This window comes from Mustelus asterias, chromosome 16, assembly GCF_964213995.1.
Source record: "Mustelus asterias chromosome 16, sMusAst1.hap1.1, whole genome shotgun sequence".
Taxonomy (NCBI): domain Eukaryota; kingdom Metazoa; phylum Chordata; class Chondrichthyes; order Carcharhiniformes; family Triakidae; genus Mustelus; species Mustelus asterias.
In genome coordinates, this window is record NC_135816.1 from 7533530 (window position 1) to 7550823 (window position 17294).

Consider the following 17294-nt stretch of genomic DNA (forward strand, 5'->3'; position numbering starts at 1 on the left):
TCAAGCTTTATGACGCAACAGCAGCAACAACAATAACAATGGCAACAGTGAATTCAATCTGATATTTTAACTCAAGAAAAATCCAAATGCAATTCACAGATTGAGGTTGACAAATACTCATTTGGTCATCCAGAATCTGAGTATTGGTGAAAAAAAAGAGACATGCTGTTGAAGCTTTTCATCTTGCTCTCATCAGGACAGATTCACAAGAGCAACAATTGTGAAGAGAACAACAATTTATGCTGCATGAGAAGAGAGTGCTGATTCATTGGAAAGTGGACTCTGATTGGCAGAGGTATTGTCATGCAAAATGCACCAGGAAACAGTTAACCGCAAAACATTTGTTTAAATTCAAACTCAGCAGGTCAACTCTGATTTGCCGAGACATTTCCATGAGGAATGAACTAGGGAATGGCTGCCCCTCAAGCTTCCGTTTAGGGGAAAAGGGCACAATATATTGGCACATTTCTTCCATCTGCAAAGGCCAAGTGTGATTATGTGTGGCTTCTAGCATGTGCAAGTGAGCCACACTGCGAGCGCAACCGATAATCTTAAATTGGTTTTCAGTTTAATTCTTAGCACAATCAGGATTGTTTAGCAAGTGCTGCCTGATCAAGGGATCACTTCTAATGTTGGACACTACTGTTGTGTATGTGGTGTCAGTACAGAGATAGTGAGTCACCTGACTCAAGGGATCAATGGAAACTGAGTGTGAGTGATTACATCAGAGGGTGGAGACCTCTGCCGGTTAGAATCATCAAGCAGCCATGAAGTAATCATGTAAGGACTGGAGCTCAGCTCCAGGGCAGCTTAGAGCTGCAACTCTCTTGTACCAAGTGTCTCTTTTCGATAAATACCTTTTGTTCCGAACAAAGTCTGAAATCTCTTGACCACGCCATAAAATAGAGTATAAAAGTTGGGGTCTGATGTTGCAGATGTATAGAACGTTGGTTCGGCCGCATTTGGAATACTGCGTCCAGTTCTGGTCGCCACACTACCAGAAGGACGTGGAGGCTTTAGAGAGAGTACAGAGGAGGTTTACCAGGATGTTGCCTGGTATGGAAGGGCTTAGTTATGAGGAGAGATTGGGTAAATGGGGTTGTTCTCACTGGAAAGATGGAGGATGAGGGGTGACCTAATAGAGGTGTGTAAAATTATGAAAGGCATAGATAGGGTGAACAGTGGGAAGCTTCTTCCCAGGTCGGTGGTGACGTTCACGAGGGGTCATAGGTTCAAGGTGAGGGGGGGGGGAGGTTTAACACGGATATCAGAAGGACATATTTTACACAGAGGGTGGTGGGGGCCTGGAATGCACTGCCGGGCAAGGTGGTGGAGGCGGGCACATTGGGAACATTTAAGACTTATCTAGATAGCCACATGAATGGTGTGGGAATGGAGGGATACAAAAGAATGGTCTAATTTGGACCAGGGAGCGGCACGGGCTTGGAGGGCCAAAGGGCCTGTTCCTGTGCTGTATTGTTCTTTGTTCTTTATAACATAACAACTGTGTTTTGAGTTTTCCAAGCACGGTCTTGCTGTGTACAGTTAGTACTGTGCCTGGTGTGAACAGCCGGAGGAATGTGCTGTTTGATATGAGCTGCCAGTCATTGGGACACATGGCCAGCACTGAAGTTTATATACCACATCACTCCTTTGTGTGACAGGCAGAATGTTTATTTGGCTTGAAGGTAGTATCCTGCTAGTGGAACACACCACTGGTATTGCTATTGCATACAGCAGCGTGAAACAGCTAGCTTTACCATTGCTAAAATTTTTGAGATGTCTTACTTTTCCTTTCAGGACCCAAAGGGGCAGCCTTAGACATATTCATGAGTTTTTGTGATATACAAGGAGCAATGGTCTGATCAGGGTATCTGTTCTCCCACAGGATTGCTTTGATGCACACTTTTACAGCATCAATCTTGCATGTGATCAAAGGCTCTGCTCCTATTTATGAGGTTACTGACAAGGCCTTTCTAACCGGTGAAGGTGGGCTTGTGGTAGACAGTTGTAGAGAACCCATTGGCAGATTTCTCAACAAGTATATCGAGAAAAGGGAACTCATTTGATTGCTTCATTTCAAAGGTGAATTTGAGGGCAGAATGGAGCCCATTACAATGTTTGTGAGAGCTGGGCCCAGAGGGGATCCCATGGCAACACCATCTATTTGGACATACATGGTGTCATCAAAACTGAATTCAACTGCATGAGTTGCTGAGTTCATAAATTCATAAACATCTAGGTCACCTAGATATGGTGATGCAGTCCTGGAGTGGTAAATTGGTGAATAGGCTGGCAATGTCAATTGAGCACAAGTCCTGCAAGATATGCAAGTCCTGTATGGTCTTCACAAAGGTGAAGGAATCTTTTGCCATTTATGTGAAAACTTGCTCTGAACTGGTTGCCCAACCATTTGGCTAAGTCATGCTGTGCTGATGTGCAGAACCTGTCATGGATAAGATAGGGCAGAAAGGGACATCATCCTGATGGGTGCAAGATAAAAAACAGCATTTCTCTTTTTTCATCAATATTCAAGATAGAGGTAGATAAGAGACAGAATACCCAGCCACAAGAGAGACATTAGGCCAAATGATCTAATGTTTGGTTGAAAACAGACTTTAATTATTTTTAAGGTGAAGTGAGAACTGGAAAGGCAGAGAGGTTTTGAAATAGGATGCTGAAGAGGAGGACAAATGCATCTGAAGGTTTTGCCACCAATGATGGGCAAAGAGGTGTGGGATGTCACACAAGGTCAGAGTCTGAGGTGTAAATTGTGAGTGAGGGGACAATGTCTTTGAGATTAGATAAGCCATGTATGTATCTATAGATAACACCATGATGTGGAAAGCTAGTGGCTTTTGCTACCAAATAAACCTGTTGGACTTTAACCTGGTGTTGTTAAACTTCTTACTCTATAGATGACAACATGGACCAATAACAACTTACTTTTCTAGAACGCACCATGAACAAAGAATATCCCAAAGGGGTTCACAGATTGCAATAATGAAAATTGATTGTGTGTGTGTGTGTATATCTGTGTCTGTATGTTTGTGTCTGTGTATTTGTGTGTGTGTGCATCTGTGTTTGTGTGTATGTGTGTGTTCTCTGTGTCTCCTGGTCTGTGTGTGTGTGTGTGTGTGTGTATGTATCGGTGTCTGCATGTTTGTGTGTGTGTGTGTATGCATGTGTGTTTGTTCTCTGTGTCTACTTGTCTGTGTGTGTGTGTGTGTGTGAGTGTGTATCGATGTCTGCGTGTTTGTGTGTGTGTGCGTGCGTGTATATCTGTGTCTGTGTGTTTGTGTTCTGTGTGTATGTGTTCTGTGTATATGTGGGGGGTGGGTTGCAGGGGGCTTCAGTTTGTGTTCAGACATCAACATTTCTGACAGGGGTGGGAGGAGGTGCTGAAGAATTGTCTTCGGTATTCCTGCGTGGAAGAATTTGTGGCTCACCTGAGGCTGGATATCAATCAAGAATGACAATGTTTTTTATACATATAGAGTTCACAACACATATAACTGAAATACTTCTTGAGATATGAGTGACTAATATATACAATGACATATTTAACTTTTAAAAAATTACATCTTTTTTTATCCTTCCAATTTTTTGCTTTCCGCCCCTGAAGAAAGGGGTGTAAGAATTACTCTACTTGGATGTAATGACATTTATAATTATATTGGTGAGGATTTACTCTGGCATTTTTAATGAAATTCAAACCAGTTTGAAGTATATTTTCTGTTCTTTAATAAGTGGTTAAATACCAATGTTAAAAACATTGCACAGACGGATTTAGTATGAATGCATTACACATGAGTGGGAGAAGAACACCAGTAAGATAACTGACCCTATTCTATCATAATGTGATATGACCACCAGAAGTAGTGATGAGAAGGAATCTTCAGAAATGCATTTATAACATAGCTACATAAAGCAACCAAAGGAATTTTAACTTCAATAGAACTGAAGGGAAGGATAGGAAAATAATAATGGAAATCAAAATACAAAAAAAAATCATTTTCCAAAATAGAGACAAATTAATTGCACAACATTGTTACAGAAACATTAAATTATTGTAGTTCAGACACACTGGAATTGCTGGTGTACTTTGGGACATTTTATGTAGACTGTCACTGTCAGGTTCTCTCAAAGAATGAATGGCAGCATCTTGAGATATTTCAGAGGAACCGCATAAGCACATTTCTCAACATCTTGTGTCGGAAAGACAGAAAATGAATTCATCCATCTAAGTGCCATTAGTAACATCATCTATGACAAGCAGCTGGAGTGTGCAGACCACCTATGCATACTAATGGTGCTCGTGCCATAGTGAAACAAGAACCTTGTACAACACATGCAACACAGTGGGGGATTAGTTCAGAGAGCAGGATTCAGGTATTTGCATCCACTACAAGGCTGATGCAAGAACGGCCAATGCATCAAACTAAGTTAGCTCATTGATTCAAAATATTGGGGGATTTTGCCATCAAATTCATGCACCACAGCAAACCAATCCTTTACCCTTTTGTGCTGTATTCATGGCTGATCAGATTTGGAAACCATTCATGAACCTAGGCATTTGCCAGAATGGGAATATTTATGCATCAAAGTTTCCCCAATGGGTAAGTGGGTACAGTTGCTGCAAACTGTGTATTGAACTGTGCAGAGGTTCCCTGGGCTCTGCTGAATTAGCTGAATTCAACCAGAGCAGTAGCTGAGGTTCTACATTTTGCTTCATCGTTCCTATGCTAGGGAAAGAAAAAGAAAGAACTTCCAGTTATAAAGTACCTTATCACATCCCTGACAAGCATCGCAAAGCCAACACTGAATTACAATCACTGTTGTTACGCAGGAAAATGCGGCAGCCATTTTGCACACAACAATGTCCCACAAAGAGCAATGAGATGAGTGACCAGGTATTCAATAACGTTAGCGTTAACCTTTCAACTCAAAGACCTTTCTTGACCTATGTTGCCTTATTGTTTCTGAAAACAAGTTTTTTTTTAAACTGAATATCATTACCATTTGTTGTACAATATATATGAGTGCTCTGCACAATACCAATTCTCAATGAGTTAAGTTAACTTGGCACTGACTGTGCATTTGCGAGTGATGTGTTCTTCAAAATGTTAATGTAGAGCTAATTGACTCTATTTATTTATTATACTCCTGTTGTAATCCTGTGGGAAATTCAGTGCACTGAATACAGGCGTAAGGCCTGCCAAAGTTATTTTCTGAACAAGCTGAACAGCTGCCAGAAATGAAACAACAATTTGTTGGAATTAGATGTAAATCTAGTCCAAGAAGTGAAAGGACTAAAGTACTAACTTTCCTTGCCCCCCAGTACTGCTATCTATTGATCCTCTGAACATTCAGTGCTGGGTTTTCCTCATTGACATTGCTCTTTCTGCCTGGGTCCTTTCTATTTTGGAACCAAAGCTCTTCACACCATCCTCTTCCTGGAATCCATTCCTTTTCATGAGTTCCACAGTACAGATTTCATTTTTCACTCAATTTCTCTTTGCTTCTAAGGTTTTTAAAAAACAACTATTGAGTCACTACGTCTCTCTAACTTGTCTACTTCACTCAGCCCAATCCCTAAATACAACAATGTGGATTGTATGTGTACAGTTAACCACTGATTCCAACATTACCTTCTGTGTACATGCTGTTGTTGCGTCAATTTTGTATAGCAGTTAAGTCAGGAAAATGCAATCAGTTTGCATGTCTTTCAGGTTTATAACACCATGCATGTGTGGCCACATGTAGCCTTTAATCCCTTAGGTCTTCCAAATTTTATTGCAAAAGGGAATTTCTCTCGTCATTGTGGTGTCCATTCAACAATTTTATTTCTATTCTCAGCCTCACCTCTACTGGTCTGAATAGCCTCTGCTGCAAATCTATGTACCTGCCTAAAGTGTGTTTTACTGCAGTACTCTCGCTCAGCTATATATATAGCTCGATATAATGCCACTCAGCTTATTCTATTGAATAATCTATGCCTGTTTATCCTTACACTCATCACCTTAGTTTTGGTTTCTCCTAAAATCATTAAAAACTGATTGCCTCCTGCTGTCTCCAAACACATTTTTTATCTTCATGCTGACTAATTTGAAAGCTTTGAAAATATGATATGTTGTTCTTCAAGTGTGAATGAATTTGTCAGATTTGTTAGCAGAAACTTAACTGCGTGTGATGAATGAATGCACTTAAACTATGTAAATTAATTAGAACAGGTCATTAACATTATTGTATCATATATATTAGCATGTCCATAATTACAAAATACCAACAGGTACCTAACCAGAGTCAACGAGCTACCTGGAATATAAATATGGCCACAACACATGGGTACAATGTCCATTACTTAGAATCATTGAATCATAGAAACCCTACAGTGCAGAAAGAGGCCATTGGGCCAATCGAGTCTGCATCAACCACAATCCTACCCAGGCCCTATCCCCATATCCCTACATATTTACCCACTAATCCCTCTAACCTACACATCTAAGGGGCACTAAGGGGCAATTTTAGCATGGCCAATCAACCTAACCCGCATATCTTTGGACTGAAGTGCTACCTGTCAATTAGTATTCTTGTGAGTTTTATAAAGGACAAAATAACCTGTGTTACCCTGTTAGTTCTCATGATAGGGTATTGAACTCGGAGGAGGGTCATGTGGAAGGGAAAACTGAATGCTGAAAAAATGAAAATGTTGATTGGTTATCAATCCACTTTCCACTCCTGTCATTGACCAATTTGACCCTCTTATTGTCCAGTTTCCATCTCTGAAATTTACTGTGTCATCAAGTCCCAGACCTCGAGTGCTCACTTCCCTAGTTTTGAATCATATCTTTGGCCAACATAAAAGCTCGGCCATTTCCCATGGGCTCAGTAATTCAGAAATGGGGGCTTGGTTAAACCTCATTGCGGCAGAGTCCCCTCACAGGACAAAGACTACAGAAAATCACAAAGGGCTCAGGGAACCTACCCTTCCTGTGAGACATACCTTGCATTATGATGTTAGAACAGTTGAGTTTTGATGAAACCTGTGACTGTATTGTTGTTCACCTGGAGCAGGACAGTGAGATAATGGGAAAGCACAGGACAAAGACACAAAGAGGAGAAAAACGCCAGACGATTACAAGTAAAAAGTAAAGTTCCTCAATGGCACAGGACACCGTCTACTATAAAGTTGTTTCACAGAGAGCACAAAAGTCCCCGACTCAGTCACCGATTTGTGTTGAGTAAGCTGACCTCAGCTGGGGGGGGTGGTTGTAGGGATGCTACAATCGCCCTCAGTGTTATTGGAGGTATAAGGGAGAAAAATAATCATTCAGGGTTACGATCCCTGATTGCTCTCTGAGCATTTGCATTGGACAGTGCCAAAGCATGGACATCAGACAAGGACAATAACCAAGAGGCATGGGTGCCCAATGAAGCTAAATAGCCTACTGACTCTCATTGTAGAAGTCTAGAATTGGAGAGTGGCCAGCTGGATGAGGCTAAGGAGGGCTGCCATCAAGGGGCTGGCACCGTCAGGAGGGTGGGGAGAAAAATAAAAGTGGCATGTAATAAAACTGAGAAATGCTTGTGTAGCAGCAGCCATACAAAGCTCTGGAGTCAGCAAGAGCAGCCTTGTACAATGAACATATCGATGGTTACGATCTTGGCGGCAGAGCAATGACTGAAGACCTAATGAAAACGTACCAGAGGATCAAGTGCAAAAGCCAGCGTTAGTAATCATCAGTAACAACTTTCAAGAACCACCAAGTACGGTAACAACTTTGAAAGCAAAGCAGAGGGAAGCCCTGGTGATGAGCTTCACCAGGTCTTGGCTGAGGAGCTCACCTCGGGGGATCAGATACTGACTTCGCAAGGTTCCTGGTACGTGAGCGCCTAGCGTCATCTGCAACTGCATTCGCGGAGCTGTCCGTGGTAGTGTCCACCCGTCTCTACCGGCTGATGGAGGGTACATGGAGGCGGGAAACGTGGGGAGAAATATAAAGAAATCAGGGAAATAAATGCAAAAAATAAGTAAGTCGTGAAGTTATGCAGAAATTATAGCACCTGCTGCGGAAAGGGATCATGGCAATTAAATAAAAAGTAACCTTGAATGAGCATAGCAAATTTAAAGGAGAAAAAGGTGCATTGTAACACAAGAAAAAGTGGAAAGGCTTTAAGCAATAAAGTGAGCATAATGCACGTGATAATAAGAAACCCACTCAGTGATGTTCAGGTGTATTTTGCCTTCCAAAGTGAGTTGAATTAGCCTACCTCTGTTGGGTGCGTTTGATCAATCCTTGACCATATACTGGATGCACAACAAGACAAGATAGGGTACTGCAATTTGTCGAAGAAAGGCAGACCTCGTCCATTCCAACCCACTTGAACTGCTCCTCTGGCCAACTGATCACAGAGTCTCATTAATGATCATTGTAGAAATACAGTGGTGAATCGTATGAATAATAGAGTAGAAAGGGAGTAACTGTTTCCACTAACAGGGGGGTCAGTAAGCAGAGGATATCGAATTGAGATAATAGGCAAAAAATCCGAAAGGAAAATGAACAGAAATCTAATTGTTATGATCTGGAGTGTACTGCCTGAAAGGTTGGTGGAGGCAGATTTATTATTAACTTTTGAAAGGGTATTAATATATATATACTCATGAAACTGAACTTTGCTGGGCTATGGGAAAACAGCAGGCAACTAACTGGGTAGTTTCTACAAAGTTCCAGCAAAGACATGATGGGCTGAATAGCCTCATTGTGTAATACCACTTATATCACAAGATAGGTCTGGATGATGACGGTTCTTCAGTTCTTTTCATTTTATCATGCAGGAACACCAACTCGATAACCTAGCCAACTCGCAAAGGAGTTGACCCTGGCCTGACAAACTGTTTAAGCAGCCAGTCACCCTCAGTGTAAAGGTTAACTTCCGGGCACCTGTCCAAACTAACCATGAATCTGTCCCACATTTGCCCGACAACCTTGGCATATTTTTAAGCATTGTTCTGGGATTATTTCCTCTGTCAGGTAGTTGGTATATATGTGTACATACATTAATGTAGGAGACACACAGAATTTGAGAGGAGACACATGGTTGCAGCAGCAATATCAACTGCCATTTATGTAGCTTCTTTAACATGGCAAAACATCTCGTGGTGAAGTGCAGATGAAACAAGTAAATTTGCCAATTTGTACCAGGCACTGTGCTGGATATCTCACAAGGGCTAGAAACAGCTCAGAAAATGGCCTGGGTTTCAGGAGAGTGACTCCTGGAACTCACAAATAACACTCTGTCTGTGTTCCTTACTCATAGAATCCATAGAATCATAGAGTCCCAACAGTAGAGAAGGACGCCATTAGGCCCATCGAGTCTGTACCGACTGCAATCCCACCCAGGCCCTTTTCTCGTAACCCCTCACATTCACCCTACTAATCCCCTTGACACTAGAGTCAATTTAGCATGGCCAACCAATCTAACCTGCACATCTTTGGATTTATCTTTTAATATTGCAGGATTGCTTACTCCTACCGTGCCTGTAACAGCTAGACGATTCCCACAGCCTAGGATCTAGAATTTGCTCGTAGTCCCTACACCAACTTAGACTATTCTGCCAACTTTATGCCCAATTTAGATACAAGTTTGATTTCCCATCCAATAAATTGCCACACTACCATGACTACTGGCCCCATTAGTAACTAAATGTCCTCACCTATTGTAAACCCAACATCCTGTAATTTGGCTTTAAGATATGCTTGTGGCAGAACTCTTGCTTATTTGAGGGGAGGGCAGTGCAAGCTAGATGGATATTATTGCTTACTGTTGCCCGTCCACACAGCAAGAAGTTCTGTCAAACCAATACTACAGCATAATGCAATACCTTTTCCTAAAATGCGGCTGGAGCAGCTTTTTGCTTCAATGTTTCTTCAAGACACTTATTAGTCCTACAAAACAGAGATGATTTTTTTTCTCATGTGCTGCAAGTGGGCATTCACACTGACGTCAAAGCATGGCATTGGAGACATAACACTCTGCCTACAGTTGTTATTTATTGCAAGTCTTAGCTGAATTAAATCTATTTTAGTTAGATTCATTCATGAAATATTTCAGTTGTATGATGTCTTTGTTGGTTTTTCAATGAAAGGAAGTCAGCTGTGTGTAGGCCTAAAAATACAGTGCAATGCTATCTTTATAGCAGAATGCTTCAGAATGTGGGTCTGTGCCAATGAGCAAGTTGAGAACTCAATCATACCACGATGACCCAAATACTTAAAAAAAAACATTTGGCACTCAGTCACCCTCCCCAGCGCCCCACCCCTTTACTTCCAAATTTGCCCTGTCTTTTCCCAAAAGTGCTGACTCATGTTCGGATGCAATTCTACAAATGATGGACTAAGTTCAAAGTGGTCATTGCTTATTTGTGAGCCTAATTGATGAGTTCTGGCAGACTCTTCAACCTTACAGGGCATAGGTCATGATTCTCCACACATGCACATGCATGCTTTTCACCAATTGGGTTCACTGGGTAGTAACAAGTAGCTGCGAGACTTGACTATTTTGTTTATTTCTTGCCGAATCCATTGATGCTAATGTGAGCCTGCTGCACTGACTGTGCTCCTATACAGGCTGGTATTGATCTGGGCATTCCTGTTTTAGTGTGACTGAGCTGCAGACTGCCCTTGCCAATGGAGCCATCAGGGAATGGATAAAAATAGTATAGACATGCGGGCAAACTGTTTAAAAATACATGCACACAGTTCTGCCCGAGCTGTCATACTCACTTGGGAAATTCACTGTTAATGTGGAGATGAGCATTGCAGAGAGGTGGAACTTGCATTTAGTGTTACCAGAACCTTTTCCTGGTGTGACCCCATTTTGATGTCCTCAACTTTGTGAGAAAATCAATGGTGATCTGAGAATTGTTAAGTGGTGGGGTTAAGATTGGCTTTCAGCTGCTAAATGGAGTTGTGGGAGAGGCTGGGGTGAGGAAGGGGTGAGGTGGAAGGGTGACCTTCAACTGCCTGGGGTTGGGGTGGGCTTCATCTACTAAGCAGGTGGGAGGTTAGACATTGAGCACGGTAGAAAGTTTTATCATGCAGGGTTTAAAAAAAACCTACCTTCTTTCAGGCTTTTCTTTCCAGCAGCATTCAGGCCCCAAAGAATAGTCTGTTAACCCAAGCCCACCATGAGAAAAAAAATGGGAGGATTTAAAGAGCTCTTGCAGCTGTTAGCATTCAGTCCGAGCTCTCTGTCAGCCATTGCTGCCTCAGAGCTTGCAACCTCAAAATCGCAGATTGCAACCCCACCTGCAGCCACAGCACACAGTTTGGGAAGCCCTGCTGTAGTATATTTCACAGCCTAAGTGCCTGGAGAGTTCTCAGTTTCCCTAGCTCACAGAGTACAGTGACTCCAATGTTTCTAAATTCACAAAGAAAATGTAATATACAAGCAGCATGGGCGAAATCTTACCATATTTTTGAGAAGTGTCTGGCTCTGACTGAAAACTGACTGGTAGCTCGCCAACTGCTCTGCTGAGGTTTTGTCCAAATCATGATCCTCTTTAAAAATAAATGACTTGGTGGAGCTTTCGCCGTCAGTCTGGCGGGGCAGTGCCTGATAGGGATGGCAAGGCCGGCTCCACAGAGATTGGAGGGTCTTTGAGGGGTGCCCCTATCAGCGCTGCAGTTCAACTTCTCTCCCCTTACCCACGAACCATGGAGGTATCGGGAGCTTCCTTCCCACACAATCATCGGGGGGGGGTGGGCAGGGGGGAGTGGGGGTGTGTCCCTCGCCACCCACACCGCTCCCCACCACCACCGCTGAAGTATGACCCATGTTCCCCCCTCACTGCCCACTTCCCTCACCTGGCAGTGCCAACCTGAGCTAAGGGGAACCTTATTACGTCACAGCGAGGGGCGGGGAAAATCGGCAAATGTGATCCCTGTTTTCCAATTCTCTCCTTATTTTCTGCCCACTTGGCCCTTCTCGCTGACGGTGAATGGGGCTGTAGAGTGATCTGAATGCAAAATGAAGGGAACAAATGGTAAATTTTAAAAATTAGCTTTCTTTTTTAAGGGATGTGGTCGTCGCTGGCTGGACCAGCATTTACTGTCCATCCATGAGGGCATTTAAGAGTCAACCACATTGCTGTGGCTCTGGAGTCACAAGTAGGCCAGACCAGGTAAGGGCAGCAGATTTCCTTCCCTAAAGGACAGTGGTGAACCAGATGGGTTTTTGCGACAATTGACAATGGTTTCATGGTGGTCACCAGATTTTTAAATTGCAGATTTTTATTGAATTCAAATTTCACCATCTGCCATGGTGGGATTAATGTTCAATATGTGGTCTGTAAGAAATTTCACACTGACTAATCTCAGACTGTGGAACCTGCAGATAGGAAGGGAAGCTAATTGTCTTATCTGGAGCTTGACAAATGACAGAATAACGTACAATGTATTTTGCAAGCTGCCACAGCATGTTGTTTGGTACAACATACTGAGCCTATTTATATTCTGCCAATAATTATAGTGGATTATATAGACATGCTACGCCTGTCCTAAATAATCATCATTTCACTGCTACATCAATTCAATCAGGGTTGGCTGGCACATTGCCCTGACCTTGCCTGTTAATTCAATTGGGTAGGAAAGCAATCTGGATATTGCAGCAGCATTTGATTTCCTTCATCTGCCTGGTTCCCTATATCAGAGGTACTGATAGCTAATTGCTAAGTCACCCTAACATTGTGCACTGGTTGATATTTATGAGTAAATGACTGATTTAATGATTCAAATACCTTGACGTTTTCCAGAAACTCCATACTTCCCGTAAAACATTTGGCTGACAAAATTTATTTCGCAATAATATGAAGATGGATAATCCACCATAATTCATTTTTGTGAATTTTAATTTGATATCGACCTAACTAAAACAGTCACATGTCCTGATATATTCACAGAATTGTTTTAAGTATTTGCCTAAAAAATATTCAACAGAGATGATGTATAAACTTGAATATTACCAAATTATGATATGAATACTTAACACACTTGACTAAATTGCTCTGTCAAGTACTTCTAACAGAAATATTCATCCATTAAGTGTTTAAAATGAACATCCAGGTTATAATCACTTTCTACAGCGAGGAAAAATTCCATTCTACAATTTAGAATTTTACTTACACCTCACAGTTTGAATGCGATTAACCAATGTTCAATCTAAATGCTCATTTCCATTCCTGGCCCTTGCCATTGTCTCAGGTTGACCCAGACTGATTGAAACCTCAGTGATGCATTTCCTACTTGCAGCTGTGTAGCATCACCCACCTCTGTCCCACTTTGACATGTCTGCAGCTGAAAGCCTCACCTATGGCTGTTATCTCCAGCCACGACTATTCCAATGCTCCTTTGGGGAGCCTCCCATCGTCCATCCTGCTTGAATTCATGCTCATCCCAAATTCTACAGTACCCTATCTCATGCCAAGGCCACTTCACTCATCAACCCTCTCCTTGCTGATCTATATAAGCACTAGTCACCCACCATTGCCCCAGTTTAAACAATTTCAATCTTGTGTTTAACCCCCTTCGTGGCCTTGCCCCTGTGTTTCTAATCTCCTCCAACCCAACAATTTTCCTGCCCTGAACTTTTTGTTCCTCTGGCCTTCATTGGCATCCCACATCTCACCATTGCCAGCTGTGCCTTTGGCCATCTCGGATTGGCACTCTGGAATTTTTTCCACCTCGACAACTCCCCCACCCCCCTCCACCGCACATTCCTTTAAGATCCAACTTAAAACACAACTTCGTAACCAAACTTTTAGTTAGCCTTCTTAATATACTCTCTGTCATTGTGTCTATATTTGTCTGATTATGCCTCTGTGAAACACTGTGGGGTATTTTTCCATGTTACACTCAGAATATAAATACAAGTTGCTGTAAAATTCACAATTTCTTTCCTTCTCACTTATAATACCATCAACAGGAAATATAAAATACAGATTTTGAAATGCTTTGCCCTTTCGCACAAATGAAATTCTAAGGGACATGGAAATCTTATGAGATATGTAGGTGGACAACTATACTATCAGAAAATACATATTATTCAATGAATAATGTATAACCAATTAAAAATTTCCACACATCTTTCTCATTTTAAAGTTACAGAACTAACTTACACACTTAATATAATTCAGCCATGATTCTCAATGAAGCCAGTTAATGACTCTGGATTTCACAGCCTCTAGAACATATGTGGGAGTTGAAAATTACTGCAGGTAAACATATTGCAGTTAAAGGCAGCATTTACTGTCAGTGCTTAGCTCCTGATTTACGTAGAAACTTCTCGAGAAACACAAAGGCTTTTAGATCCCCTAGCCTACCTTGTTCTTACATCCTTCAATTCCTCTCCAGATACAGATCCAATAACCTCTTGATCACATTAATGTTTTCTGCTTCAATACTTCCTACAAGATTTTCAGCAACAACATTCTGCCTGAGTGTCTATTCGCCGGCCTGATTATTTATGTGTGTGTAGTATCTTTCTTATTAACAGTAACAGTGCAACTCATTGTTCAATGTGAAAATGCTGTATTGATCTGCAACACTGCACACCAGTATGCAATGTGCACACCAGCAGTCATATGACTACTTTGCTTGCTGCTTGAGGGAAGGGATTAACCCATTATTTCACAGGGATCAGTGCCTCCATTGAGATAGCAGGGAATGAAAGGTCATAGCATTCAACATCCTTACATTAATACTGAGAAAGGTAATTATCAGCATTATTTGGACTGTGCTGTACAGGTAAGTTATTCTCCTGTGAATACACTGGAATAAAACTCGGTTGCTGAATTTCAAATCACATGGGACAACAATCCTTCAGTTTAAATCCGAAGAGACAGCCATAGAGCCCTCCAGATATTCACTCTGACATTTGCTATCTTCGAATCTAAGATGGAATAAAGTGCTCATAATGGATTGAAAATTATGAGGGGTTTGACAGAGTGAGTAGGGAGAAATGGTTTCCTCTGGCAAATAAGTCAATAACCAAAGATGTAGGGCCGCATTTTCCGATCTCGCCTGTGGCTGGGATTCTCCAGTTCCACTGCTGTGAATGGAGATTTGGCTGAATGCCAAACTTTCTCTTCTCACTGGCAGGGGTCGTGGGGCTCGTGAGACTGGAGAATTCTGGCCATATAATAATAGGCCAAAATCTAGATGGGAGATGGAGAGAAATTATAAAACAAAGAACAAAGAAGAGTACAGCACAGGAACAGTCCCTTTGGCCTTCCAATCCTGCACCGATCATGATGCCTGCCTAAACTAAAACCGTATGCACTTATGGAGTCCGTATCCTTCCATTCCCTTCCTATTCATGTATTCGTCTAGTTGCCCCTTAAATGCCGCTACTGTTTCCTGCTCCCACCACCTCCCCGGGCAGCGCGTTGCAGACATTCACCACCTTCTGTGCACAAAAACTTGCCTCGCACATCTCCTCTAAATTTTTCCCCACGAACTGTATCCTATGTACCCTAGCACTTGATTTTTCTAACTGAGGAAAGAGCATCTTGGGTATCCATTCTGTTAATGCCACTCATAATCTTGTAAATCTCTATCAGGTTGCCCCTCAATCTCTGTCACTCTAGTGAGAACAAAACAAGTTTATCCAACCTCGCAAAGAACAAAGAAAATTACAGCACAGGAACAGGCCCTTTGGCCCTCCAAGCCTGCACTGACTTAACTAAAACCCCCTACCCTTCCGGGGACCATATCCCTCTATTCCCATCCTATTCATGTACTTGTCAAGACGCCCCTTAAAAGTCACTACCGTATCCACTTCAACTACCTCCCTCGGCAACAAGTTCCAGGCACCCACCACTCTCTGTGTAAAACCTCTGCCTCGTACATCTCTTTTAAACCTTGCCCCTCGCACCTTCAACCTATGCTCCCTAGTAATGACTCTTCCACCCTGGGAATAACTTCTGACTATCCACTCTGTCCAGACCTCTCATAATCTTGTAGACTTCTATCAGGTCTCCCCTCAACCTCCGTCGCTCCAGTGAGAATAAACCAAGTTTCTCCAACCTCTCCTCATAGCTAATGCCCTCCATACCAGGCAACATCCTGATAAATCTTTTCTATACCCTCTCCAAAACCTCTACATCCTTCTGGTAGTGTGGCTACCAGAATTGAACACTATATTCCAAATGTGGCCTAACTAAGGTTCTATAAAGCTGCAACATGACTTGCCAATTTTTAAACTTAATACCCCGGCTGATGAAGGCAAGCATGCCATATGCCTTCTTGACTACCTTTTCCACCTGCATTGCCACTTTCAGTGACCTGTGTACCTGTACACCCAGATCCCTTTGCCTTGCAATACTCTTAAGGGTTCTGCCATTTACTGTATATTTCCTATCTGTATTAGACCTTTCAAAATGCGTTACCTCACATTTGTCCGTATTAAACCCCATCTGCCATCTCTCCGCCCAAGTCTCCAACTGATATATATCCTGCTCTTTCCTCTGATGGTCTTCATCGCTATCCACAAATCCTTTGTGTCGTCCGCAAACTTACTAATCAATCCAGTTACATTTTCCTCCAAATCATTTATATATATTACAAACAGCAAAGGTCCCAGCACTGATCCCTGAGGAACACCACTTGTCACAGCCCTCCATTCAGAAACGCACCCTTCCACTACTACCCTCTGTCTTCTTTGACCGAGCCAGTTTTGTATCCACCTTGCCAGCTCATCTCTGATCCCATGCGACTTCACCCTTCTGCACCAGTCTGCCATGAGGGACCTTGTCAAAGGCCTTACTGAAGTCCATGTAGACAACATCCACTGCCCTACCCTCATCAATCATCTTCGTCACTTACTCTCTCGTCATAGCTAATACCCTCCAGAGCAAGCAACATCCTGGAAAACCTCTTCTGTACCCTCTCCAAAGCATCCACATCCTTCTGGTAATGTGGTGACCAGAATTGTACACAATATTCCAAATGAGGCCTAACTAAGGTTTTGTACAGCTGCTGCATGACCTGTCAATTTTTATACTCAATGCCACGACAAATGAAGGTAAGCATGTCGTATGCCTTCTTGACTATCTTCTCCACCTGCGTTGCTACTTTCAGTGATGGGTGGATATATACAGCGGACATTATGTCCAAGAAAGGGATTTTTTATGTGCTGGAATGCATTGATTGAAAGGGTGGAATCAGATTCCACAGGAAATTTCAAAAGAGAACTGGATATTTATCCTAAGAGAAGTAATTTGCTGGGTTTTG

General features: G+C 42.2%; 1 protein-coding gene across 1 annotated transcript in view; it reads right to left on the reverse strand.

Annotated features, from left to right (window-relative positions):
- LOC144505587 (uncharacterized) overlaps nt 1-17294 on the reverse strand; it is a 285648-nt gene that overhangs the window by 6547 nt on the left and 261807 nt on the right. The window contains exon 5 of the mRNA XM_078231707.1: nt 7849-7959. Coding sequence (XP_078087833.1) covers nt 7849-7959 — 111 coding nt within the window. The remainder of the gene's footprint in view (nt 1-7848; nt 7960-17294) is intronic.